At 50.4% G+C, this 25,921-nt stretch overlaps 1 protein-coding gene across 1 annotated transcript in view; it reads left to right on the forward strand.

Annotated features, from left to right (window-relative positions):
* The window catches only part of EVPL (envoplakin), a 55,579-nt gene extending 29,819 nt beyond the window's left edge, over window positions 1–25,760 (forward strand). The window contains exons 9-23 of the mRNA XM_039501451.1: window positions 43–150; window positions 2,799–2,894; window positions 5,926–6,051; window positions 7,863–8,009; window positions 8,717–8,871; window positions 10,327–10,424; window positions 11,390–11,571; window positions 12,165–12,343; window positions 13,201–13,339; window positions 15,246–15,439; window positions 17,394–17,544; window positions 18,390–18,473; window positions 18,561–18,671; window positions 20,663–20,755; window positions 21,790–25,760. Coding sequence (XP_039357385.1) covers window positions 43–150; window positions 2,799–2,894; window positions 5,926–6,051; window positions 7,863–8,009; window positions 8,717–8,871; window positions 10,327–10,424; window positions 11,390–11,571; window positions 12,165–12,343; window positions 13,201–13,339; window positions 15,246–15,439; window positions 17,394–17,544; window positions 18,390–18,473; window positions 18,561–18,671; window positions 20,663–20,755; window positions 21,790–25,242 — 5,316 coding nt within the window. The 3' untranslated portion in view covers window positions 25,243–25,760. The remainder of the gene's footprint in view (window positions 1–42; window positions 151–2,798; window positions 2,895–5,925; window positions 6,052–7,862; window positions 8,010–8,716; window positions 8,872–10,326; window positions 10,425–11,389; window positions 11,572–12,164; window positions 12,344–13,200; window positions 13,340–15,245; window positions 15,440–17,393; window positions 17,545–18,389; window positions 18,474–18,560; window positions 18,672–20,662; window positions 20,756–21,789) is intronic.
* The last annotated feature ends 161 nt before the right edge of the window (window positions 25,761–25,921 follow it).

The following is a 25,921-nucleotide window of genomic DNA, read 5'->3' on the forward strand; positions in this document are numbered from 1 at the left end:
GACTGTGACCCATGCATTTAAATCCCTTCGCTTCTCCTGCAGAACTTCAAGGCTAATGAGTTGCTTAACCAGGAGGAGTATGTGAACCGGCTCCAGGATGACGGAGACAGGATGATTGAACTGAAGCACCCAGCGGTGGAGCCCATACAGGTAGGGGACCCAGGTTGGAGCCTGCTTTCCTTCCCCCACCCTGCCATACCAAGCTGGCCTCCAGGACACTGGCTCCAAAGTCATGCACCAAGGAGCTAGGTAGTTCAGAGAGAGTCCCTTTGATACAAGCCCCACTGAAGGAAGAGCTGATTTTGCAGAGTATGTTTTCCCTGCCCCAGGCAAAGGTCTGTCTACACAACAAAAGCTGTGCACAGGCTAGCCAGTCTGAGCTAGTCTGAATCCAGCTAGTGCAGCTTCAGCCTGGGTAGTATAAACCCAGCAGAGTCTGGGTACATAAGAACGGCCATACTGGGTCAGACCAAAGGTCCATCCAGCCCAGTATCCTGTCTACAGACAGGTTTCAGAGTAGCAGCCGTGTTAGTCTGTATCCGCAAAAAGACCAGGAGTACTTGTGGCACCTTAAAAACTAACAAATTTATTTTAGCATGAGCTTTCGTGAGCTACAGCTCACTTCTTCGGGCCAATGCCAAGTGCCCCAGAGGGAGTGAACCTAACAGGCAATGATCAAGTGATCTCTCTCCTGCCATCTATCTCCACCCTCTGACAAACAGAGGCTAGGGATACCATTCCTTACTCATCCTGGCTAATAGCCATTAATGGACTTAACCTCCATGAATTTATCCAGTTCTCTTTTAAACGCTGTTATAGTCCTAGCCTTCACAACCTCCTCAGGCAAGGAGTTCCACAAGTTGACTGTGCGCTGTGTGAAGAACCTCCTTTTATTTGTTTTAAACCTGCTGCCCATTCATTTCTTGCTAGCCTGCTCTGAAGCCCACGCTGTGCTGTCTTCACTGCTATTAGCAACAAAGAGTCCTGTAGCACCTCATAGACTAAGGTTAGTCTATGAGGTGCCACAGGACTCTTTGTTGCTTTTTACAGATCCAGACTAACACGGCTCCCCGCTGATACTTCCCTGCTATTGTTACTCACGCTAGCTGAACTCAGGCTGGCTCAGGGAGGCTGTATAGACAGACCCTAGATCAGATTCCTGCTTGTTGTGGCCCTTTCAAGTGAGCACTTGAAGAAGGGAACTAACCTGTGTGCAAAGTGAGTGTAACTTACACCAGCTTGTCAGCTGGTGAGGATCAAATTCGCCCCCGGGGTAAGCAGGCTCAGCCCCCATTGTTTTCAGTGGGAGTTACCCTTGTTTACACAAGGGTCTGAATTTGATCCCTACAGGGTACCAAGTTGATTTAACTTGCCTTGAAGTCAAAGGGAGCTGCACCTGCTTACACCAGGGCTGATTTTAGCCTTGTTAGCATGAGTTAAATCATGTGAGGAGCTGCTTTATCATCTGCCCCTTCTGTCTGTCACTCTACCTGCTACACATCGTCTGTCTGTCTCCTCAGCATGTCAGTTACACCAGTATCGCACTCCCACTGAATAACAAGTCAGTGCAAGTCACCCGTCAGTGCCACTTCCACACACACATGCTCTCTGACCAGCTCACACCTGCTGCACCACCATTGCTGATTTGGGGGCCCAAACATTTTCCTGGCTGCATTGGGCCCTACGTTTTCCAGCACTCTGAAAGATCAAGTCCCGCAGAAAGTCAATCTGCTTAAAAGGCTAAATCGGGGATACTCAGCCCTCAATCGTGAATGCCGTCTCAGCAGCTGCTCCCTTCCAGAGCAAGGGAAGGGACCAGACCTGTTGCACCAGTCTGGTATGGTCTGGGGGTTGGGTTTGTGTTTTATGGAGCAGGTTTTTCCTGTGGCTGTGCGACTGAGAACGCAGTCCTGGCCGACTCTGGAAGACTCTCTTTATAAAAGCTGGATCTGCAGCAGTCTAAGGGTTGAGTTTTTCAGCATAGGAGAGAGAGTCTGTAAAAAACAAGTCCCTCTTGAAAAGGTGAAAAAGGCCTTATTTTCTATGGTGTGGATACCAGGTAACCGAATCTGGGTTTCAGCCTCCCCCATCTGAACCCAATCAAGGCCACAAGAGAAGAGGAAGTCCTTTCCCTGCTCCATGGATCAGGGAAACAAGAGTTGCTAGGCTGGTTGAAGTGGGGTCACAAGGTCCTCTTGACCTCTCACTCTTCTGTTAGAGCTGCCATCTTCCCCTCATGGAAATCCCTTTTCCTCCCTCCGTGTGCATCATTCAGCACTTGCATCACAGCATCTCCTCCAGGGCTGAGAGTATTGACAGACTGTTCCAAACCAATGGGAATCTGAGCGCAATACAGACTGCTTGCATCCCCTTGGGAATCATATAAATACGATGCTCTCAGCCTTCAGCCAGTCCTGAGAGAAGCAATGCCCTCGAGCACTAGAGATCACGCTCATTTGAAGGGCTGTATTTTTTCAGAGATGACCTCAGTGCTGCAAGTACGGTTATGCACCTGCAATTAAATATGAGTGCAAATCTGCACCCACAATACTGGAGTCGGAGTTGAGACCCTTTTAGAAACGGGGGCCTAAAAATGTAAGGTGAATGTTCACTGTCTCTTGCAGGATCATGCTACGGCTCTGAATGTTCTTTGCCTGTCGTCTCTCTCAGGGCTCAGCAGCAGTTGCTAGCTGCTGCTGTGATCTCTGGGACTTGAGGAGATGCAGAGAGGAAACACAAGAGTTGGGGGAGTTAGGACTAGAAGGACACATGTTAAAACTGCTTCTGTCCCACTGCAGGCTCACCAGGAAGCCTTGAGGAACGAGTGGCAGAATTTCCTCAACCTCTGCATCTGCCAGGAGAGTCAGCTGAAGAGCGTGGAGAGCTACAAGAAGGTAAAACGAGTCCAGCAGAGGGCTCAATGACTTGCCACAGGGAACTTTTTGCAAGGGTGGGTGCAAAATTTGTCATCAGGTGGGGATCACACTCCACCCCGGGGGCAAGCAGGCTCAGCCCCCATTGGCCCTGGACTCCAAGTCATGCTGTGAGTCTGCTGGACAATGGGAAAGTATGGGGAGCCCTGGCTTCCATCTGGTTTGGGTCAAAGTTCAACATCCCACTGGAATGCGCTGCTGGGGCTACGCAGAGGTGTGAGCCACTGTGTTACCTCTCTGCCTCAGCAAGAGAGATTTGCTGGAGATCAGCTCCCTGCCACGCCAGCCTGCCTGCTTAACAGCCAACTCCTCCAACTCTCCCTGCCCAAACCTCGCCTAGCAGCACAGGCACCGACTTTCAGCTTTCCCCAGGGGTGCCTTGCCCCTGCTCTGCCCCCAGGTCCCACCCCCGTTCTGCCCCACCCTCGCTCCACCCCCTCCTCCGAGGCCTCTCTCCCACCCCTGCTCCTCTCCTTCCCCCTCCAGCACCTGCCGCCCGCTCCTGAACAGCTGATCGGCAGTGGGTGGGAGGTGCTGGGGGTGGGGGAGGAGCTGATCAGCGAGACCTTCCAAACAGCTGATCAGTGGGTGGCTGGTGGGTGCTGAGCACCCACTTTTTTTTTTGCCCCTCTAGGCGCTCCAGCCCCAGAGCACCCCTCGAGTCGACGCCTATGCCTAGCAGGCAACAATCAGGGAAGTCCAGCCCCCAAGCTCATCAGGGATACTTCTCTGCAATGCACAGCCCCTATCCCTGTGCGCTCACAGAAGATATTAAGTTTGCTGCTCTTTTAAAGAGTCAGCACATTACAGTTTATTAAGTCAAGTGAGGTCAATACACCCTTCCTTTCCAACACAGCACTCAACTGGTCTGCAGTAAATGTAAAACAAGTTTATTAAACAAAAGTCATAGGTTACTTTCAGTGATACCAAGTCTAAGGAGCAAAGCTAGAAAGGGAACAAACAATAGGTAAAAATGTGCTTTCTAAGGCAAAGACCTAGCTTAATAACATACAGACTTTGCTCAAGGTAGTTTATTCACCAGTCTTCTTTTTCCAGTAATAGCTGGCTAGCTTTTTAGCCAGGATCCCCAGAGTCCACGGCACCTCGTCTCCTCAGGTGAAGGATAATCCAAAATCTTTTGTCTGTCCTTATAGCTCAAAGTCTGCCTTCGTTTCAAGACTCAAATTGATTCAGTCTCGCGGGGGGGGGAATTCCATTTTGATTAACGTGTCCCCTGGTGTGTTCCAATGTGATGCTTTCGGCTGCAATTTTACAATGTAAATGTTCTCCTCCTGCAACCTTTGATAAAAAACGAATAGCCCATTGAATTTGGCCACACCTGGTTTGAGGTGTTGGCCTCTTTCCTTTGTCTTGAGAAAACCAGCTTATCTAATCCCCGCCCCGGACATGCCTGGTTTAAACAGCTTTTAGTCACCTCCTTAAAAGCAAAATATCAGTGAGTAGCCATAATTCCACATGCAGCATCGGCACGTACGTTTCACAATGATATTATTGACCATGTTTCAGAGTAGCAGCCGTGTTAGTCTGTATCCACAAAAAGGAGGAGGAGTACTTGTGACACTTTAGAGACTAACACATTTTTTGAGCATAAGCTTTCGTGGGTTTTAGCCCACTTCATCGGATGCATGTAGTGGGAAATACAGTAGGAAGAGATATATACACACAGAGAACATATATATATATATATATACACACACACATATATACACACACAGAGAACATGAAACAATGGGTGTTACCATACACACTCCCCCCCCCCACACACACACACACAGTTCCTTACATCTCCTTGTCAATTGCTGGAAATGGGCCATTTTCATTACCACTACAAACAGTTCTTTTTCTCTCCTGCTGGTAATAGCTCACCTTAACTGATCACTCTCTTGGAATGTGTATGGTAACACCCATTGTTTCATGTTCTGTGTGTGTGTGTGTGTGTGTGTGTGTGTGTGTGTGTATCTTCCTACTGTATTTCCCACTACATGCATCCAATGAAGTGAGCTGTAGCCCATGAAAGTTTATGCTCAAATAAATTTGTTTAGTCTCTAAGGTGCCACAAGTACTCCTGTTCTTATTGACCATGTGTTGTTAGTTTTTAGAGATACCTCACAAGGCATATTTTGTGCAAATATCATTGCAGTGGTGTGTAGGGTGTGAATACAGAGGTGCCTAGTTACCCCGCCCACCTGTGCTCTGCTAGTATCTGCTGAAGGATCTGTACCCAGCTTAGGTTTGGCTTCAGAAAGCAGAGGAGTCTTCACTGTTGATTTAAGCTTTGTTGATGGAGCCAGGTAGTTAGGATTACAAGGAAGTGGCTGATTAGACTATACCAAAGGTGGGTAATATGGAGGGTTGATATTTCTGTGATCAGGGAGAGGTTGATTAGAGTTAGGGTAGTAATGGACAAGTCATTAATTTGAATTGTTAACTGGAGTGGCTACAGGGATTCCATATGTGCTGTCAGTGCTGAAGCCTGAGCATAAAGTGGCTTGACTTTGTATGAAATGTCATCATGATCTCGCAGTCGCTCATGATGTTCAAAAGTGGCAGTGCAGGCTCTTCAGCCATGTCACCACAATGGACAAAAACTGCCCAGCACTCAATGCTCTCAAACTCTCCATTGATTCAGGAAGGGGTGCACGCCCTGACCTGACCTGGCGCCACCTGTAGGGTCACACCAGAGATTCACAGATTTGCAGGGAACTTCATGACATGGTGCCTGGTGCAACACTATCTGTCAGGGTCACTCTGGCTGGTGTAGCAGCCCTCAGTAGATGATGCATGTTCAACAGGGATGACGAGGTCAGCAGATCAGGGTTATTTAGCTGTCATGATTAAGTTAAACGGAGTTATGGGTTGGGCTCGGGTTTGAGAATCAACGTAGGACTTACTTAATGAGTACAGAGGTGCTGATGCTCAGCCTTCATGGTCTCCCAGCATCTTCTGACTATCCTTTGGCTTGTGTCTTCAGTTCCAGGAGGATGCTGACACTGTGAGCCAGACACTGAAGAAGCTGAACTCGGACCTGGATACAAAATACAGCAAGTTCAACAAAGACAGTCCCGGGGTGGTGTCTGATTTACTGCACCAGCTGGAGGTGAGGACTTCTCAGGGGCTAATACAGCCCAGCAGCGTTTTGTGTTTCACTCGCAGACTGGACCCTATGACACCTTTCTAGGATTACCATCAAATGAGGATTGCCAAGTATAAATTGTGAGCAAAGCTCCCCACCCTCCAAAAAAAGGATTATCCTGGGCTGTATATTAATGAATTAAATACCTGGGGCAATGTTCTGCCCTCAGTCACCCTCATGCAGCCCCTGAACCAAAGCCATTAGGGTGCTAGAGAGCGCCCTGGCTGACCTATTGGGAAGCGGTCCCTGTGGAGGGGTTGTGACAGCAGGTAGTTTGTAGAGAGACTCCCCATAGGAGGAAAGCACCAGAATCCCTATCAGAGGATGAGGAAAAGGGGTGAAAGTGCCTTTAGGAGACTCTGTGCATTAACAGGAAGGGCCATGGAGGGCTCACTGAACATGCCCTGCCTGCCTTGGGTCACTCTTGTCCAGCTGGCAGTGAGCAGCCCTGTCTTCTGCTATCCCTTCCATCCCACGTGACACTGTTCAGTTGGATAAGGGTGGGGGAAGATGGGCCTGTTTCTGAACAATGGGCTGCCGTGGGGGGATGAGAGAAGCCCTCATAACTAGAGCTGATTTTTTGGACACACCTTTTTTTTTTTTTTCCTCATCAGAAAATGCCAGTTTGTCAAACCTGAAACTTTTCATGAAAACACCAATTTAAATGAAATGTTCCTCGGGAAGGTTTCTCAGATCCAGGCTGGACTTTCTGGTCAGAACCAGAGAGCAAGCACAACAGCCCCTGAATAGCCAATAACCCAGTGGTCAGTTATTGAGCACTCGCCCACGTTCAAGTCCTGAATAAAACAGTGCAGGGACTTGAACTCGGGACTCTCGCATACCCAGTGAGTGCCCTCGCCACCCGGCTATTTATGGGTCACTTTCCTAAGGTCTCAGGTTTCTTCCAATGCAGAATAAAAACAAATTCTGAAACCTCAAAAGTTATTGCAAAATGGAATTCTTCTTTTCTGGCCAGCTCTACGCATAACCCCCTTGTACATTGCAGAGCAGAATGTATGTGAGAAGAGAAAGTTTGAAAACAAGAGGCTGAGAGAGAATGGAGAGGAAAAAATGGGAGGGAGAGAGAAGAAAAGGGACAAATTATTAATCATAACATTGTTACGTGTGTATAGTGCCTTTCACCACCCATAGGGTGACCAGATAGCAAGTGTAAAAAATCAGGACAGGGGGTGAGGAGTAATAGGCGCCTATATTTTAAAAAAAAGCCCCAAATATCAGGACTGTCCCTATAAAATCGGGACATCTGGTCACCCTAACCCCACACCATCCAGGGCTCTTTGCAGTGTGTGTACACAGGATTGCTCCTGCTACGGAAATGCAGCTGTTTCTAGGTTGAATGTGGCAGCCATTCTGCACCCGTTTTCAGAAGAGTAATTTCTTCAGCCCATTCCCCAAAGGGAGATTTCAGGAGGCAGGATACAATCACCCACACTGCAATTTGGCCAGGCCACCCTTGTAAGCATAGAACTGGCCTGAGCTGGAGGAGAGCAGGAAATAGAGTAGAGGAGAAAAACAAAGAAGGGAGCAAAAGAGAAATGGGTTTGGTGAATAGGTGGAAGCTCTTGTCATGCTTCTGAATCTGTTCTGGTGCAGCTCTCTCCCCACAGGCTTCCTGCTCTACAAACGAATAACCCCAAAGTACCCCCCACCTCTAGGTCCAAAACACGAGACTCTTGATGCCAGGCTGTCTCTTAGCTGCATTATTCACCCACGTGCCGGCCTGGTAGGAATCTCTGCCTCTTCTCTTTATGTAGAGTGAGGAGAAGACCGTGAAACAAGCCGAAAAAAGCATCGCTGAGCTGAAGAGGAAGAGCCCGGATATCAGCCCTCTGAAACTGCGCAGAACCTGCCCCTCCCAGCCACTTGCCCTGGACACCCTCTGTGACTGGGCCTCTGGTGACGTAAGGGAACGTTCTTGCCCTTTGGAGAGTGGTGGTAGTGGTTTCCTCTTTGGGACACATTCCCAGGGTCGTCTGCTTTTGAATTTCCAATGCGCCCCACACTGTGGCACTAGGAACCATTCCCCTTGGTTTGTCTTCATTGGAGAAAATGGCCTGTAGTTTAAAACCAAACATCCCCATTTTCTCAGGTCCATCAAAGCAATTGAGAAATGCTTATTGACAACGCTGGCAACTTTTGTCTTCCTTGTGCCATGGGTTGGCTTCGTTTGCTGCTCCCCTTCATTGCCCTAGAGTTGATGATCCTTTTTTGAATGTAGGGAGCCTATTCAGAGGATCATGAGCCAATTGCTAACCTGAACACACTCCTACCTGGCAGGAAACATAGGCCCACCTGCTGATGCATTTCCAGTGAGGAATGCATACCTCAGTGCCCAGGTGTCTGCTCTGCCATGGACGTGTTTATATGCTGATTTATGTCTCCATACCAACTAACCACACTGGTCTCCCAGAGGATAATGTGGGGCAGCTCAGTTTTCTAGATGAGACAGGAGCATCTTGAGGACAGTCAGACCACAAATCCCTGATGAATGCAACATGTTTGGTCTCGTTAGGAGACTTCGGAAAGTCTCCTCTGTTACCCAGGAGCCCTGAAAATGCAGCTCGGGAGTCAGAGCTAGGGACTCGAATCCTTTCGCTGTTCCTTCCAGGTGCAGCTCAGCCAGGGTGAGAAGTACACTCTGAAAGACAACAGCAACCCGGAGAACTGGGTGGTGCGGAGCAGCACTGAGGTGACAAAGACAGCTCCTGCTGCTTGCTTCTTCATACCTCCTCCAGACCCAGAGGCCATCGGCAGAGCTACCAAGTGAGCATGCAGTGGAGTGTGAACCAGAGAGCAGTTTGAATACACCCTCGCTCCAGTCTTTATATGTATTCATTTAGCTCGGGAGTTAACTTTACTGTGCTTCAGCAAAGACATGGAAAAGAAACTCTAGGCCGCCTGCTTTTTCTCCCTGTCATTGCAAGATTGTTCCCTATTATACGTTGTTCTAGCGCTTTGTCCAGTTTTAAATGCCCCAAGCAACGAGGTTTCTACCACTCCCCTTGAGGCAGGTATTCCACAGTCCACAAACCTCACTGTCAAGAAGTTTTCATGACATTCAGCCTTAAATTTCTCTGTCTTGCATCTTCTCTCAACACACAAGCTGCACCAATGTGACTAAATCGACTTAGAATCTGATGTAGTTAAATCCTCACTGCTCCTTTGTGTGGACGTTTCGAAATCAGTGTAAGAGTGCCTTGTATTGTTTAAGCTTAAGTTAATTCCTTACCCTCTTAAACAAAGCCAATATGAAGCTAAATCAACACTCTTAAGGCAACGTAAGAGGGCTCACGTAAGGGGACTGCACTGATTTAACTAACTCAGTTTCTAAATCTTTCTAAACAGATTTCATTAAGTCAGTGCAACTTGTGAGTTTAGACAATACCCAAGAGATTTAGGCACTTTTGAAAATGGTACCCACAGCCTTTATTTCATTCCTCCTCATTACCTACCACTAGAACCAACTGAAATAATTCCTGTCCCTCCTTGGTGCTTGTGAATTTCACATGCAGTAAAAAATGTTTGATTTTTTTAAATTTTGCAACACATTGTCTTGCATCATGTATCTTGATAACGCCGCACAATGACTGCCCCCAGTGCCCTGTAAGATGTATTTCCCCTGCAGAGGAACCTCTAGCAACTTGTTTTACCTATACCTTCAGGGACATTTACTACCCTTCCTATGCCCCAGACCTGTAAACCAGTCAGTCATTTGCATTGCTTTCCAGTAGCCTGGTCCTCGGACGAGGCTTGCAGAGCAGTCATTACTGCTCTGAAGGGTACCCCTTTGAGGCCATCCACACAAGACTAGGGATGACAGTGCTTGAGAACAGTGTTTAGTAACAGGAATTAGTCCAGGGCCTTCAAAAGTCCCGGCAAATTGCTTTTTGCAAAGTCACTTTTCAACAATCCCTGGTTTTTGCGCCCATTCCCACGTCTCCCCGAAGGCGCAACTCTGATTTGTAAGAACAATTTGCCATTTCCAGATGTAAGGGGAGTAACAGTGTCAGCGCTAGGAGCAGTTAGACTTCCAGTTAAACCTGCTCGACGGTAATTAAGCGACACCTTCCCTGGAACGAGTAACTGCACTGTGCTTGGGTGAGGCCCATCTCTGGTTCAGGAACTCCCAGGCAGGCGTGGAAGCAGGGTTTATGCAGGCTAGTTTCTATTCCTATTGGCTCCTGTGCTGGGAGTGATGCTCCCTTCTTTCGCTTGTAGGCTGGAAGGTGAACTGAACACAGTGAAGCAGAAGAGAGCGACAGTTCAGAACTCCCTGAAAAGCAGCCAGAAGGAGCAAGTTAAGTCCAGCCAGCAGGGTACGTCAGGTTATTAACTGCTCTCTCGCTTAACATAAAAACCTACCCCGCAAAGTGAGATCACTGGTCTCATTTTGTTTGACTTTATTGAAACTTGCCGAGTTGGCAAAAGCTAACAATCCAGTGAATGCTGTAGGCTCAGCTTTTAAGCTTGGGTGTCTCAGCAGGATGCCTACTTGTGGGCACTCGAGGGCATGCCGAAACACAAGTATGCGTTGGATGCAGTCAGTCTAGTGCTTAGAAGAGAGGACTAGATATTGGGATCTCTGAGTTCGAGTCCTGGCCCTGCCACAGACTCTCTGGGTGGCCCACGGCAAGTCACTTTGCCTCTGTGCTGCTCTTTGAAAATCTCCACACAAGGGAGACGTGTGGCCTCTGCAGTTTTGAGATCCTTGGGTGGAAGGGCTGAGTCCCGCTACTGAGGCCTTTCAGGACCAACCCTCCCCACGCTCTTGCTGTGTCCACATTTGAAAGTTGGCTTCCCCAGCTCTTTTCCATCAGCACACTCTGTCGGCTAACGGCCAGGGCGACTGATGGAGAAGAAGGCTGCAGAAGGACCACTCACGCAGCAAAAAACCAAATGCGGTCAACAACTCTCTTACCCAAACAAGTTACTTTGCTGGCCGTGGAGCAGCCCTTTGCGAATCTGAGCCATCAGCCCCCTGCAGCGCTGAGTTATCTGCATGTAGGAGGCACTGCAAGGTGGAGTGGAAAGCTCTGACCCAGACTCACAGTCCTGGTCTCATCATCTGTGTCCAAACCCACATGATGGATTAAACACAGCGCACCTCACTCCAGCATAATCCATTTGAAGCAGATGCGTACAGGTGGTGTCTCAATGAAAGGGCAGCTGAGGGCCAAGCAGCCGGGCCTGTATATCAAAGATCTAGGGAGAAAGGTTAACATACCCAGAGTGTGATGCAGATGGGACAGCGCACTAATTCGATATCAATTTGTCATTCCAGCACCAATCAGAAGTCCTGCCGTTGCCCAGGATGACCCGCAAGCTGACCAGCTCCTCTCTAAGCTGAATAAGACTGGTGGGGACTTGCTCCAAGTGGAGAAGGAGATTTTTAGCCGGGTGAGGTCCCCAGTAAGCCACAGTGCCCCAACCGAGGACCTTCACAAAAGGATTAAGGACCAGGAGGTGAGAGCTGAGGAGCACAGAGAATGGGTTGATTGTGGTAGCTGGCTCCAATAGTTGGAGCAGAATTGAACTGACAGAAAACATGCAGGCGTTAGCCCCTGCGGCTCCAAAGAGGACAGGAAAGAGCTTTGCTGCTGCTGCTGCTGCAGAGACATCTGCCGGCTTCAGGGCTCAGAAAGAGGCCTGCTGAGGTGGTTACAGTGCAGGTCTGACTCGGGGAAATACGGGCACTTCCACTGCTGAACCAGTGATGTTCCCTGTACTTTAGGAACGGTCCTTAAGGGAAATGACCTGAGAAGACAAATGTGCTCTCAGCATAAGCCCTGCGGTTCTCTCCCCTCCTTTGGGCTTAGACCTGGTTCAGTGTCTGTTCAGTGCTGATTATGTCTTCTGCTGCAGGTCTTTGTCCTGCCCTGGGTGGACTCAAACTGTTGGTTTTCTCCCCTTTCTGGCTATGCTCCACTCTGTGCTGTGGATACGTGTTCCCAGCCTGGCTCTGCCAAGGCCCCCCAGCAGATCCCGCTGTATCGCATCGGCTTAACACTGAGCTTCTGTCTGTTCAGTGACTCTGGGAATTTCTGTTGCTGTGTTAGGGAACCACAAAGAGGCTTCAGGGCATTGGAGCAGATAAGGAAGCCCTACAGAAGGAGTGTGAGGCCTTCCTGTCCAAGAAATCCACCAGCATCGCCGCCTCTCAGCTCCCCGTGACTCTGAACAACGTCAAGAACAAGTATAATGACGTCAAGATGCTGTCCAGCCTGTATGATGAGAAGTAAGTGGAGACCGTAACCCTAGATTGGTAAGAGCAGAGCTGTATGAAAATGCTCAGCGAGGTCTTGCAAAGTTCTGCTCACAAATGTGTTGTGTTTTGTCCTGAGCAATTTAGGAGGAACCTCAGATTTGACTCTTCTGTACAAATGCATAAATAACTGGTCTTTGTTTTTAAATCAAAACCATGTGAAATGTTGCACTTTGAATTTGAAATCTTTTTTTTAAACTCAGATGGCCTCATTTTCACTGGAAAAAATGGCCTATTTCCGGGTGGAAAATTCATAAAATATGATGAAATTTTCTGCACAATGGGGCCATTTTGTGCATTTTCTGCACAATCCCTCTCCCCCCCCGCCCCATTTTTATTATTATTTTATCTGTATTCTTAGAGGCCCCAAATGAGATGAAAACCACATTGCTCTGAGCACTCTGCAGTGACCTGGTAACAATCAGGATACAGATTTCTGGCAAACTGGGATTACCACCCGGTTTGAATATGTGCGGGGGCTCAGACGATGTTTCCATTTTGTAAAAACACACCAGGGTGAATCAGCTTCTGTAGTTTGAAATTTCTCCTAGAACAACCCAATGGGCCGGTGGACACACTTGCTGACCTCTCCTAGGGCTCGTTATCCTGCTCTTCTGTCTTTAAGGCTGTTCTCAGCAGGGTGTCAAATGGGGCTGGGTGTGTTTTCAAGGCCAACTTCTTAATGGTTCTGCATTGTGCAATGAGCGACAGACGAACCCGCCCCCCCTGCAGCCAGTCAGAAGCCTGGCTCCCGGGCAGACTCTGAGAGGTGATGGGAGTGATGTGTGTCCTCTGTAGCTAGTCACGTTCCACCATCTCCGCCTCCTCAGAGCCAAGGCTTCCCTGAACCTGGAGAACCAGATAGAGATCACGGACGAGATCATCAGCAGCTTTGAGTCCAAGCTGGCTCAGGACAGCACTATCCCAGCCTCTCCCAATGCCCTGCAGGATCGTGCCAATGAGCTTCAGGTGAGGGAGCCTTTGGCTTCTCAACAGCAATGAGAACTATACGGGCATAGTAAGAGATGGGAGTCGGGTAACCTGGGCTCTGTTTTATCCCATTGTTAGTGTGTCTAAGAGACTTGGATGGCCACGCCTCTCCCAGTAGGCCCTGACTCCTTCATCTAGACCAGCATTGCTCAACATTTTCGGGCTGCTGAGCCCTTGTTTGAAGTAAAAAATTTTCACAACCTCCTGACAATTCTATAGCTGTAAGAGTAAAACATGGATCCAGGCTAGCAGTGCGAGGCCTGTGTAATTGACCTGCGTGTGTGTGTTTGGGGAAGCTGGCAGTGGCAGAGAATACTGATATTGAAGGGTCAGGGCATGTGGGCACGGCCGATGCAAGGAAGTTTTGCGCCCTAGGCGAAACTTCCACCTTGCACCCCCCCAGTGCCTCCCCCCCACACGGCAGTCCCCCCCTGCCCTGAGGCACTCCCCCCCACGGCAGCTCCCCACCCCCTGGCCCGGGGAGCCGCGCGGTACCTCCCCACCCCAGCTCACCTCTGCACCGCGTCCTCCCTGAGCACGCTGCCCCCGCTCTAATTCTCGTCCCAGGCTTGCGGCGCCAAACAGCTGATTGGCGCTGCAAGCCTGGGTGGCAGGAGAATTAGAGCGGGGGCAGCGTGTTGGGGAGGACGCAGAGCAGAGGTGAGGAGCCTTGTGGCAGCTCCCCCTCGGCAGCTCCCCACCCCCTGGCCCGGGAAGCCATGTGGTACGTCCCGACCCCAGCTCACCTCTGCTCCGCGTCCTCTCCGAGCACGCCACCCCTGCTCTAATTCTCCTCCCAGGCTTGCGGTGCCAAACAGCTGATTGGCGCAGCAAGCCTGGGAGGCGGGAGAAGCGAAGCAGCGACTGCACGGTGGAACCCCCGGGCTGCCGGCGGCGACACGCTGACCCAGGGGAACCTCTGGGCTGCCGGCAGTGGCTCAGATTCCCTCTCCCTCCCAGCGCAGCGGCCGCTGAAACAGGCTTTAAAATTTTTTTGGGGGGGGATGCCGCTTTTTGGTGCCCCCAAATCTTGGCACCCTGGGCAACCGCCTAGTTCACCTAAATGGTAGCACCGGCCCTGCATGTGGGGAGTGAGATTTTCATTTGCTTTTGGTTGCAGTAACATTTTCAATACCTCATGACCCACCTGATGGCCTTTTGGGACCTCCCCCACTCCCAGGGGGCACTGAGAAACACTGCTCTAAATGAGCTTCCATAGTGTCTGCAGACGAAATCACTTTCACCAGTTCAGAAGCTGCTGTTTGTTGGTAGGTGGATAAAATGTTACATCTGTCACAGACACTGAGCAGCGTCTGTAAGAACCGACTCCCACCCCAGAGATCTAAACGTCCTGTCTGTGTTCCTCACCAAACACTCCCTGGTTGGTCTGCCCCAGCACCACCCAGTCAGCTGCTCTTCTGCACACCCCTTCTCCATCTACCTGTGTCCCAGCCCCAGTCTCTCTGCCCAACAATTAACTCCCCCTTTGCCCACCATGACTCTTTTTTTCCATTGCAACCTCTAGCTCTCTAGACCCCACCCACGTCAGGCCCTTTCTCTCTTTCCCCATCTCTCCAACTGATTCCCCAAGTCTTCCCCCAACATCTGTCCCTCCCACGTCTCTGCGTCAAAGAGCCACCCTCATGCTCAGCAACATTTGCATTCTACCACCCCTGTGAACCCGCAGTGGATTTTTTCTGTATCAATTTCCCCGTCGCTACTGATGATAAAAATGTTGGGGTGGGAAGAGAAGCTCCCTCCATTCTCTTCTGCCCCACTGAGCCAGTGACTCCCTCTCTGGGACACCAACAGTCTTACAGGGCCAGGTGTTGGGTAGGCAGCGTGAGCGGAACCACCGACACTAATCCAGCATCTTCCTTCCCAGAGGCTGAAGCGGGATCAGGTCGCCCAGCAGGACTGTGTGCTGAAGCTGAACCGCAGCCTCAAGGACGCCGAGCACAGCTGCAGCGCTGTGCAGAACAACTTCCAGGAGTACTGCCCGGACCTCCCCCGGCAGAAGCGGGAGGTCCAGCTCCTCAACGACCGCTACCACGCTGTGGCCGACCAGCTGGATCACCGGTGAGCAGCACAGCCTCCATTACGTGGGATCGGGGTGGAGGCTGGGATTTGGGGCGGGACAGCCAGGAGAGAACTGGGTCCGTCTGCCAAACCCAAATTTACCTGAGTCATTTGAGTTGAAGGGCCAGCTTTAGGATTTGGGACCCTCTGGGGAGATCTTCTAGACTCCCCTTTGTCCCAAGACCCCAGGCCAGAGTAGCTTGGGATCCAGTGTGCCTAGCTGTGGCATGCTGTGCAGCAATCTTATGTACAGCATAGGCTATGCCTCTGTGGCGCGACAACTGGGACGAGCACTGTTTGCTCCTGCCCTCCCCTCTCCCAGTTGCCTCTTGCCCCTGTAGATGTGCAGGTAATGGCAGAGTTAACCCAGCAGGAAGGGCAATCTGTCTCCTGACTTTAAAACTTTCCCTCTCCAGAATTCAGTCTGTCGTGTACTCGTTGCACACGGATAGGTTGCAGGGCTGCTACTGACAGGTCAAGCTCCTTTCCCAGATATGGGCTGGTTACAGAGCTTCCCTTTTATAGAGCAGGGGTGGCCAAACTGTGCCTCATGAGCCACATGCGGCTCTTTTCCCGTTAAAGTGCAGCTTCCAAGCCCCCCATTCTCCACCTACCAGACTGGCGGGGGAGGGAGGGAGCTTGCAGTGGGGTGGTGGAGTAGGGGCTCGGGGCTCAGCCCTGCAGGGCACACCTGCCGGGGCTCAGGACTTCAGCAGGAGTGGGGCTGAAGCCCCAGGCTCCAGCTCCTGGCAGCTGTGCTCCAGCTCTCGAACTTCTGAAGATTGTCGTATGCAGCTTGGAGGGCCAGTAAGTTTGGCCACCCCCGATATAGAGAGAGCTGCACAGATGTGTTCGCTATAAGAACCTGAAATGCACAGCCAGCTACAGCTCAGGTGAGGTATGCAGTGTCGTTAGCCATGTCGTCCCCGGGTATTAGAGACGAGGTGGTGAGGTAACATCTGTTATTGGACCAACTTCTGTTGGTGAGAGAGACTAGCTTTCTAGCAACACAAATTAGGGCTGGGAAAAATACTCCCGGCATCACAGCAAAATGCAAAGTGGACCAGCTATTTTAGTTTAGCGTAAATAGTTAGCACATATTGTAAGGGACCACTCAAGGCAGAGTGGCCTGTTTACACCTCTGCAGGCAGAGGACGAAAAGAAGGGGTTAGTGGGTCAGAGGCTGTTGTAATTAACCATAAATCCAGTGTCTCTGTTCAGCCATGATTTTTAGTGTCTAGCAGGGGAATGAATTTAAGCTCCCATGCTCATCTTTTTAAAGTGAAACCAGACAGTCACTATGCTCCCAAATGAACTCAGAGGAAAATGGTAAAAGACAAAAGACCCTGTCACCTGTGGGTGAACACCTTTCGCAAAGCAATCTCCCTCCATTGGGCCTCATTCTCAAAGGAAACCTGCACAACACTTACAATAAGTGCTAAACAATCTGTTCTCCCCCTGCATTCTGCTGTGAGGCTGGGTGGACCTTTCCCAGCCCCGAAGACAAGCTCTGTGTGTCTCTCTCCCCAGTAAAATGTATTTCCTCCCACTTCTTGTCTCTCAGGTAAGGTATGTCGCCACCTAGGGTTGAACATGATAAATACAATTTAGCATTCATTCCACACTCTACTAGAGAGAACTGTGCTCCCAGCCAAGCCTTCCTGTTTACTGGCCTACTATAAGGATCCCTTTAATTACCCTGGTTTTCATCTGGTGACATTCCCAGTGTCCCTTTAGTAATTTGCACATGAGAATCATAGAATATTAGGGTTGGAAGGGACCTCAGGAGGTCATCTAGTCCAACCCCCTGCTCAAAGGAGGACTAATCCCCAGACAGACTTTTACCCCAGTTCCCTAAATGGCCCCCTCAAGGATTGAACTCACAACCCTGGGTTTAGCAGGCCAATGCTCAAACCACTGAGCTATCCCTTCCCCTCCTGCCCCACCTATCCAGGGAGAAGACCCTCCGGAACACCAACCTCACCTACCAGCAGTTCCAAAACTCCAACGAGAACATGATGTTCTGGATGAACAACCTGCCCAAGCACCAGGTCAAGACCACGGATGGGCCGAGCCAGATCAATTACAAGCTGCAGGCACAGAAGGTGAGCCTCCTGCCAGGCCTCTGGGGGGACACAGATGTGGGGAGGGGAAAGAAGTGTCCCTGGTTTCACCTGGAACCTACGTGGAGTGGGAACTGCTGCTCTGCTTCTCTTCCCCTGATTCACCTGCTGCAGTGAAGTGACTAGCGCAGAAAAAGCAGGACTTTGCCTGATGCAAAGGGCAGCTTGCAACAAGTGGAGAGCAGGATAGGGAATGCAGGAGGACCAGATCCTGCATCTATGAGCATGCTGCTGCATGGCCTTCAAAGCCCAGGTGGCCCTCACGGAGCATCTCCTGCCAGCTGCCCCCTCCCATTCATACTGGGAATTAGCTGCTAATCTCTATAGCTGTCAACATCCTCGACTGACACAGTACTATGCTGGGGAGAGAGGTGGCCTCTCAGATGAGACCCTCTAAGCAAACACCAAGAGCCGGTAGGCAGTCGCCCCTCCATGACATACCTGAGCTCTATCAGTCAAGGGGAAAAGAGACCAGGTGGCTCCAGGATTCCGATTTCTTCTCCAGGCACACAAGGCCAGAGCTCAGTCACCTCCATTATTTGGCATAACTACCCCCATCCCCATAGCTTGGAGCCCTACAGATTCCATTGCTGAGAGATGGGTCAGCTTGTGCCATTAACCAGACAGAAATGCCAGGCTGCCGCTGTGTCATGCTCTCTTTGCCAAGAGCATTTCCCCATCCCCTTGGTGGCGTCTTTGTTCTGATGGGAACCCCTGGAGAAGCAGCTTCTTTACCTCCCTGACTGCCTTCTGTTTGATAGTGTCCTGTCCTTACTGAGAGCTTTGTTGAGATGCAAGTACTCAGGTCCTGTCTCCTTCTCCCGCAGAGGCTGGTGGAAGAAATCCAGGGCAAGGAGGCTGAGAAGGACACCGTGGTCAAACTATCCCAGACCGTGCAGTCTGCTCTCAACGTACGTTTGGGTTTTGCCATGTGGTGCTGCCATCTCGTCTTGCCCAGCAGAGACCCAATCTGACCTCTTTGTCTTCACTTGTAATAGGACTATGAGCTTCAGGCAGGCAAATACTGCTCTTCTCTGGACCCCACCCTGAGTGCTTCCGCTGCCAAAAGACTGCGCGTCACCCCACTGCAAGAGAGCATCCAGGCCCAGGTGAGACCTTGAGACAAAGGCCTGGAGCCATATTGAGGCCTGGTGTTAGGAGGTGCGGTTTCATTGACCTCCATGTCGTTTCACCTGCTTACACCTTATCTGAAATCAACCTGCAGTTTCTCCTCTTTCCTTGGGGAGGTATTGATTGTTCCCCCAATTTCCCACCCCACCTTTCTGACTGCAGCCAGTGATAGGGTTGCCAGGTATCTGGTTTTCTACCGGAACGCCCTGTCGAAAAGGGACCCTGGCAGCTCCGGTAAGCACCACTGACCGGGCCGTTAAAAGTCCAGTTGGTGGCGCAGTGGGGCTAAAGGCAGGTTCCGTGCCCCAGAAGCAGTGGCATGTCCCCCCTCCGGCTCCTACGCAGGCAGCCAGGAGGCTCTGCACGCTGCCTCTGCCCCAAGCGACGGTTCCACAGCTCCCATTGGCTGGGAACCACAGCCAACGGGAACTGCAGGGGTGGTGCCTGTGGACGGGGCAGCACACAGAGCTGCCTGGCCACACCTCCGCGTAGGAGTCGGAAGGAGGACATGCCACTGCTTCTGGGAGCCGCCTGAGGTAAGCGCCACCTGGAATCTGCACCCCTGATCTGCTCCCACACCCCAACTCCCTGTCCCAGCCCTGATTCCCCCTCGGTCCCAGCCCAAATCGCCCTCCTGCATCCCAAACCCCTCATCCCCAGTCCCACTTCGGAGCCTTCCCACACACCCAGACACCCACACACACACACACCGTGCCCCAATCCACTGCCCCAGCCCTGATCCCACTCCCATACTCCAAACCCCTCATTTCTGGCCCCATTCCGGAGTCCACACTCCAAGCTAGAGCCCTCACCCCATCCCAAACCCCAACCCCCTGAGCCAGCCCGGTGAAAATGAGTGAGTGAAGGTGGGGAGAGCGAGTGACAGAGGGAGGGAGGATGGAGTGAGTGGGGGTGGGGCCTCAGAGGAGGGGCGGGGCAAGGGTGTTCGGTTTTGTGGGAGTAGAAAGTTGGCAACCCTACAGTGATTGTCCTACTCCTGAAGCACAAGCAGTGCCGCTGGTCTGTCTGATTCTAATAGCACTGGACAAAGCAGTATATGAAATATCAGAATAGAGATAATTACTTTGCCTGGGTATTGCTGATGATGTCTCCTTACCATACGGTCAATGAAGCTACGTGGTAAAAGGACAGGGGTGTTGGGTTGCATGGGCCATTTGCTGCTGCTAGAATAGCTGATGCTCTCCTGCGAACCCTTTTTTTCCTGGCTTGCACCAGTGCAGTGTTGCTGTAGTTTACACTTCCACGACGTCAAGAAGAACTACAAATCAGAACGCCGGAGCCCTCTTCCTTGGGCTTGGCAAATGATTTGGCAAGTGAATCCAAACCACATTCATGTAGATGCGTCTGGTTCCAGAGCAGCTCCTCAGACCATCCACCCAGCGCTAGAGCAGCCTCTGGCATGAATGAAAAGTAACCGTTCACTTTCTGGGGTTCTGAATATTGCTGCTGAGGGCTGCATTTGTCTTCCAGTTCCAAGCTTTTGGCTTGAGCATGTCCAGGCTGCTATATATGGGTTCAGCTGGTGCTTGCATGTTAATATGCCTGGCAGCTGCCAAGAATGTTACTTGGGCACACTGTGACCACTAAGTGTTACTGCTTTGTAGCTGGCCATATGGGAGAGTATCGTGTAGGACTGGACTTGGACTGTGAGACAGAGTTGGGACTCCCATGTTGTATTCCCAGTTCTGCCACTGACTTGCTGCATGACCTGGGGCTAGTCTCTTAACCACCCCATGGCTCAGTTGCAGCTATAAAATCAGGGGTGATGACAACATCACAGAGGTATCGTATAGCTCAGTTAAAGGTTGTAAGGTACTTTGAGAGCCTCACGTTACAACTACTGCACAGAGGATGCGTAGGGCTAGAGTGTGGAGAGGCGGGAGGAACACAGTATGTCTAAGCCAAGTCACCGGTGACTCCCCAAATAATTCTTGCTGTTTCTGTTTAGGAGAATGAAGTGACAAAACTCTACACGGAGACTGCAGCAGAAAACAAGCAGCAGCTCAGCCGGCTGGAGTTTGCCAAGAAGGTGGTAGAGAAGGTATCTACAAACTGTTCTAACCTTTTTTTATAGTGAACATGCCCTACCTGCAAGGTGGGAAAGAAGTTATTTATCAGTGTGATGCAGCAGAATTCTTCAGGGTCCTGCCTCAAGCTGTGATCTCGCCAGATTTCAAAGTCAAGCAGGGTTCGGACGTGGATGGAAACCTCTCTGGGAGGGGAGGGGGAGGACTCATTGTGCTAGAGGCAGTAGTCCTGGTGAACCAGTAGATGGCACCGTTCCCACCGAGTCAGCAGGGAACTCTGCCTCAGCATTGCGGGGCATTGTGGGGCATTGCACTGCTGACCAAAGACGCCATCTTTCCAGTGAGATACAAAACCAAGGCCCTGCCCATGTGTGGCCACTGAGTGTATTAAACGTTTGTTTTCAATGGGAAAAAAGGGATCCAGAATTCAGATTATTAACTAGTGTCCACAGCTCCGTCTAACCAATGCTTAGATACTAGGAATTTCAGAGAGAGACCCACCCAACAGCCTGTATCAGCATGGTAGGAATTTAGCATTTCCTCTTGCTGGACAACCCGAAAGATACAAACGGGGCTGGCTCTAGACACCAGCGTTCCAAGCATGTGCTTGGGGAAGCACTTTTCAAGGGGTGGCATTCCGGCCCTTTGGGGCGGCATGCCGTTTTTTGTTTTGTTTTGTTGCTTTGGCAGTGGCACTCAGCACTTTTTTTTTTCCGCTTGGGGTGGCAAAAAACCTGGAGCCGGTCCTGTATACAAATACCCTAAATATCATACTAGTTTATAACTCCAATATTGCTCGATTCACTTGGGAGAACAGTACCCCAACCACGTCCATTTTTGCTGATTGTGTTTAATCAAAGGCTAAGTGATTCTCATCAGTTAGAACCTAGAATTCTATACCAGTTTTGTCTGCTATCACCTATTCCTGTTCGCCAACTGGCCAGCACTGTAAGACTTTAGGATTCAGAGAAAGGGCCACTGATGCCATGCTCTAAGAGTGACATTAACTCCTTGTCTTTCTAATGAATTTCTTGCTTTCTCCTTGCAGAAGGAAGTAAAAGAGGAGATGCAGGCGGAACATGAGCAAATGCAACAGTCAGAAAATCTGGCTCAGTCAACAAGAGAATCAAAGGCACTGAAACTGCAGCTGGAGGAAGAAAGGAGCAAAGTGGCCAAGGTTCAGCAGGAACTGGAAGAACACAGAAACAGGCTTCTGCTGCTGAAGACTCAAAGGCCCATTGAAAGAGTGGAAGAAAAGGAGGTGGTCGAATACTACCGAGACCCAAAACTGGAGAGCGACTTGGCTAAGATGACGCAGCAGATTAAGGATGAGAGCAGAAAAAGGGACAGCCTGCAGGCAGATATTGAAATGATGAACAAGAAGCTCATCCAGATGGAGAAAGAGAGGAAGGTGGTTGAGGCCCAGCTGCTTACCAAAGAGGTCACTAAAATCGAGAGGGATCCAAACCTAGATAACCAAGCGGCTAGCCTCCGTGCGGAAATCAAGCATCTCAGAGAACAGAGCTCCACTGCTTCCTCTGAACTTGAACGGCTCAGGAAAGAGCTGCACGTTCTGGAGCAGAAGCAGCCCAACGTCCGAGAGAAAGTGGTAGTGAAAGAGTTGATCAAGCTGGAAAAAGACCCGGAGATGCTGAAGGCCGTCAGGACGTTGCAGATGGAAATTGACAAAGAAACCTTCAACAGGAAATCTATGGAGGACATGACAATCAAACTGAACAGTAGGATCGAGGAGCTGGAAAGGCTGATTGAAGTAGCAGAACCCAAAATCATTGTCAAGGAGGTGAAGAAGGTGGAACAGGACCCAGAGCTGCTGAAAGAGTCTTCCAAGCTTAGAACTCTCATTGAAGAAGAGAGGAACAAGAACCGGATGTTAACAGGAGAGCTGGCAGAGCTGCAAAGCAAATACATCATTGCAGAGAGGCAAAAACCTAAGGTAGAGGTTAAAGAAAGAGTCAATGAGATTTTCGTGGTAGATCCAGAGACAGAGAAGGAAATTACTCGCCTGAAGAAGGAGCTCCAAGAAGTTACTAGTAAAAGGACAAAGATTGACAAGGAGGTAGAAGAGGCCTTGTCTGAGCTGAACATCCTCAGGTCTCAGAAACCAACAGTGGAGTATAAAGAGGTGATCCAGGAAGTGGTGAAACTTGAGAAGAGCCCAGAGATTCTTAGAGAAATCGACAGGCTGAAGGAACAGCTCAATGAGTTGGTGAACACAAATGGCAGGTCCCAGGAGCAGCTCATCCGGCTGCAGGGTGAAAGGGATGAATGGAAAAGGGAAAGGTCCAAGGTTGAAACCAAGCTGGTCAACAAGGAAGTTGTCCGATACGAGAATGACCCACTCTTGGAAAAAGAAGCTGATCGCCTCCGCCAAGAGGTGCGCAATGTGTCTCAAAAAAGGAGAGCAGCTGAGGACACCATCTATGACCTGCAGAACAAGTACATGCTGCTGGAGAGGAGGAAGCCTGAAGAAAAGGTGGTGGTCCAGGAGGTGATTCTCACCCAAAAGGATCCAAAGCTCAGGGATGAGCACAACAGGCTGAGCCGGAGTTTGGACGAGGAAGTGAGCAACAGGCGTCGTGTAGAACGTGAGGTACAGCAGCTTCGGTCTGTGGTGGAAGAGAAAGAGAAGTTGCTTAACTTCCAGGAAGATCGAAACAAGAGGCTTGCATTGGAAAAGGAGCTGCGTCAAATAACCATGAGAATAAAGGAAATAGAGGAAAGCCCCGCACCGGTGCAAGAAAAGATCATCATGGAAGAAGTGGTTAAGTTAGAGAAGGATCCGGGGCTCGAGCAGGCGGCTACTGGACTGCGTCTGGAGCTGGACAATGAAAAGATGCAAGTTCTGAACCTGCAGAGGGAGTGCAAGAACCTGCAAGTCCAGACTGACATTCTGCAGAAAACAAAATCGCAGGAGAAGATCATCTACAAGGAGGTTATCAGAGTGGAGAAAGACAGAGTGCTAGAGAATGAACGTGCACGGATCTGGGAGCTGCTGAGCAGAGAGAGAACTGCCCGGCAAAATGCGGAAGAGGACATACGACGACTTAAGGAGAAAATAGAGAGAGCTGAAGGCATGAAAAGGACCTGGTCCCGTGAGGAGGCTGATCTCCAGAAAGCACGAAACCTGGCAATCCAAGAGAAAGCCAACCTGGAGAGTGAGCTCAGGGAGCTGGAAAGGCAGAAGCAGCAGAAAGTCCTTGTCCTCCGAGAGGAGTCCAAACTCCTCAGCCAAAAGACAGAGAGTGACAGGCAAAAAAAGATGCAGCGTGAGCAAGAACTTTCCTTCCTGGAGGCAGCTATCCTAAGGGAGAAGGACCAGATCTACGAAAAAGAGAGGTCCATCCGGGAACTCCAGTCTGGGGTCAACCGGGAAGAAATGAGCCATGAGACCAAGATGAGAGAGACTAATCTCTCCACTAAAATCTCCATTTTGGACCCTGAGACGGGGAAGGATATGTCTCCTTATGAGGCCTACAAAAGAGGAATCATAGACAGAAACCAATACATCCAGCTGCAAGAACTAGAGTGCGACTGGGAGGAAATCACTACCTTGGGCCCCAATGGGAATGTTTCTGTCCTGCTCGACAGGAAGAGTGGGAAACAGTACTCCATCGAGGATGCCCTGAGGTTTAGGAAGATTACGAAAGAGGAGTACCAGCTGTACAGAGATGGCAAGATCCCAATCTCAGAGTTTGCTTTGTTGGTAGCAGGGGAATCCAAGCCTCTCTCCTCTTTGTCCATTGGCTCCATCATCTCCAAGTCTCCACTTCCATCTCCAACGATGCAGCAGCAGACCCAAAGCTTCTTTCCTCCGAGCTTGCAGAAAAGCTTCTGCGACGACAGCTTCCCCATTGCCGGAGTGTTCGACACTGCCACCGACACCAAGTGCAACATAAGAACCGCTGTCATCAAGAAGATGGTGGATCCCATGACCGCTCAAAAGCTGCTGGAGGCCCAGGCTGCAACTGGGGGCATCGTAGATCTCATCACGCGGGATCGGTATTCTGTCCACAAAGCCATAGACAGAGGGCTGATTGATAACACCTCTATGCAGAGGCTGCTGAACGCCCAAAAAGCTTTCACAGGTGTAGAGGACCCTGTGACCAAGAGGAGGCTGTCTGTCGGGGAGGCAGTTCAGAAAGGATGGATGACCAAGGACACTGCCTTCCCCTACCTACAGGTCCAACACTTGACCGGGGGGCTCATTGATCCCAAGAAAACCGGTCGCATCTCAGTGCTGGAAGCAGCCCAGACAGGCATGATTAGCGACGACCTGGCTAAGATGCTCCAGGATGAGCCCAACTATGAGAAGGATCTTGTTGACCCAGTCACCAAGGAAAAGATGAATTACAAAGAAGCCATGACTCGTTGCCGGAAAGATCCTCTGAGCGGCCTGCTGCTACTCCCAGCCACCTCCAAGGGATTTCAGTCTCATCGCCCTGAGCGCTATTCTCCCATGTTGTCACGATTCAGGCACTAAAACGAGCTCCATGTTCCCTCCAATTCCACCATGATATTAAGCCGTGGTGGTACTCACAGATGCACAGACTGCCTAGCGTTTCTGACTGCGTACTATTCTAGTGAGCTAATCTTGCTTCCCCATAACTGGGGCAACAGAGGACGACAAGGCATTCATCGGGGTGAAAGGGTTCTAGCATGGGTGCCTGTGCCTGGTTTGGACAGTAAAGCGGATTTTGTTTCAACAAATATGCTTGGGGTAGTTTAAACTGTGTGACTTCCTGTCACCTTGAAGTGGGGGGAGGCTAATGTGCCTCCAAGTTTGTTCATTCTTATGCATGCAATAAAACTAGAAGGTGTCTCTCCACTGCTGTGTTATCTTTGAAAATGGAAGACGTCCCCACCCACCCTTCAGTGTAGGTCTAAACATGCCCTGTCTTAAGCACCAGGGCCCAGCTCCTCAAAGGTATGTGGGCATCCCGCTCCCCTGGGCATTTAGGTGCCTGATACCTTTGAGGAGCTGGCCCTATAGACCGTAACACTATAGACCCAGCGTAACGTTTCCAGAAGTGGCTACGTGAATTAGACAAGGAGGAGTGAACGTCAACGGGACTTGGGCCAAGTGCCTTTTTACAATGCTCAGCCCCAGCTGAAATGAAAGGATCACTTCTGCATTTCATGATCCAGAACCAAAGCAAAGT

Source organism: Mauremys reevesii, linkage group 15 (assembly GCF_016161935.1).
Source record: "Mauremys reevesii isolate NIE-2019 linkage group 15, ASM1616193v1, whole genome shotgun sequence".
NCBI classification, from domain to species: domain Eukaryota; kingdom Metazoa; phylum Chordata; order Testudines; family Geoemydidae; genus Mauremys; species Mauremys reevesii.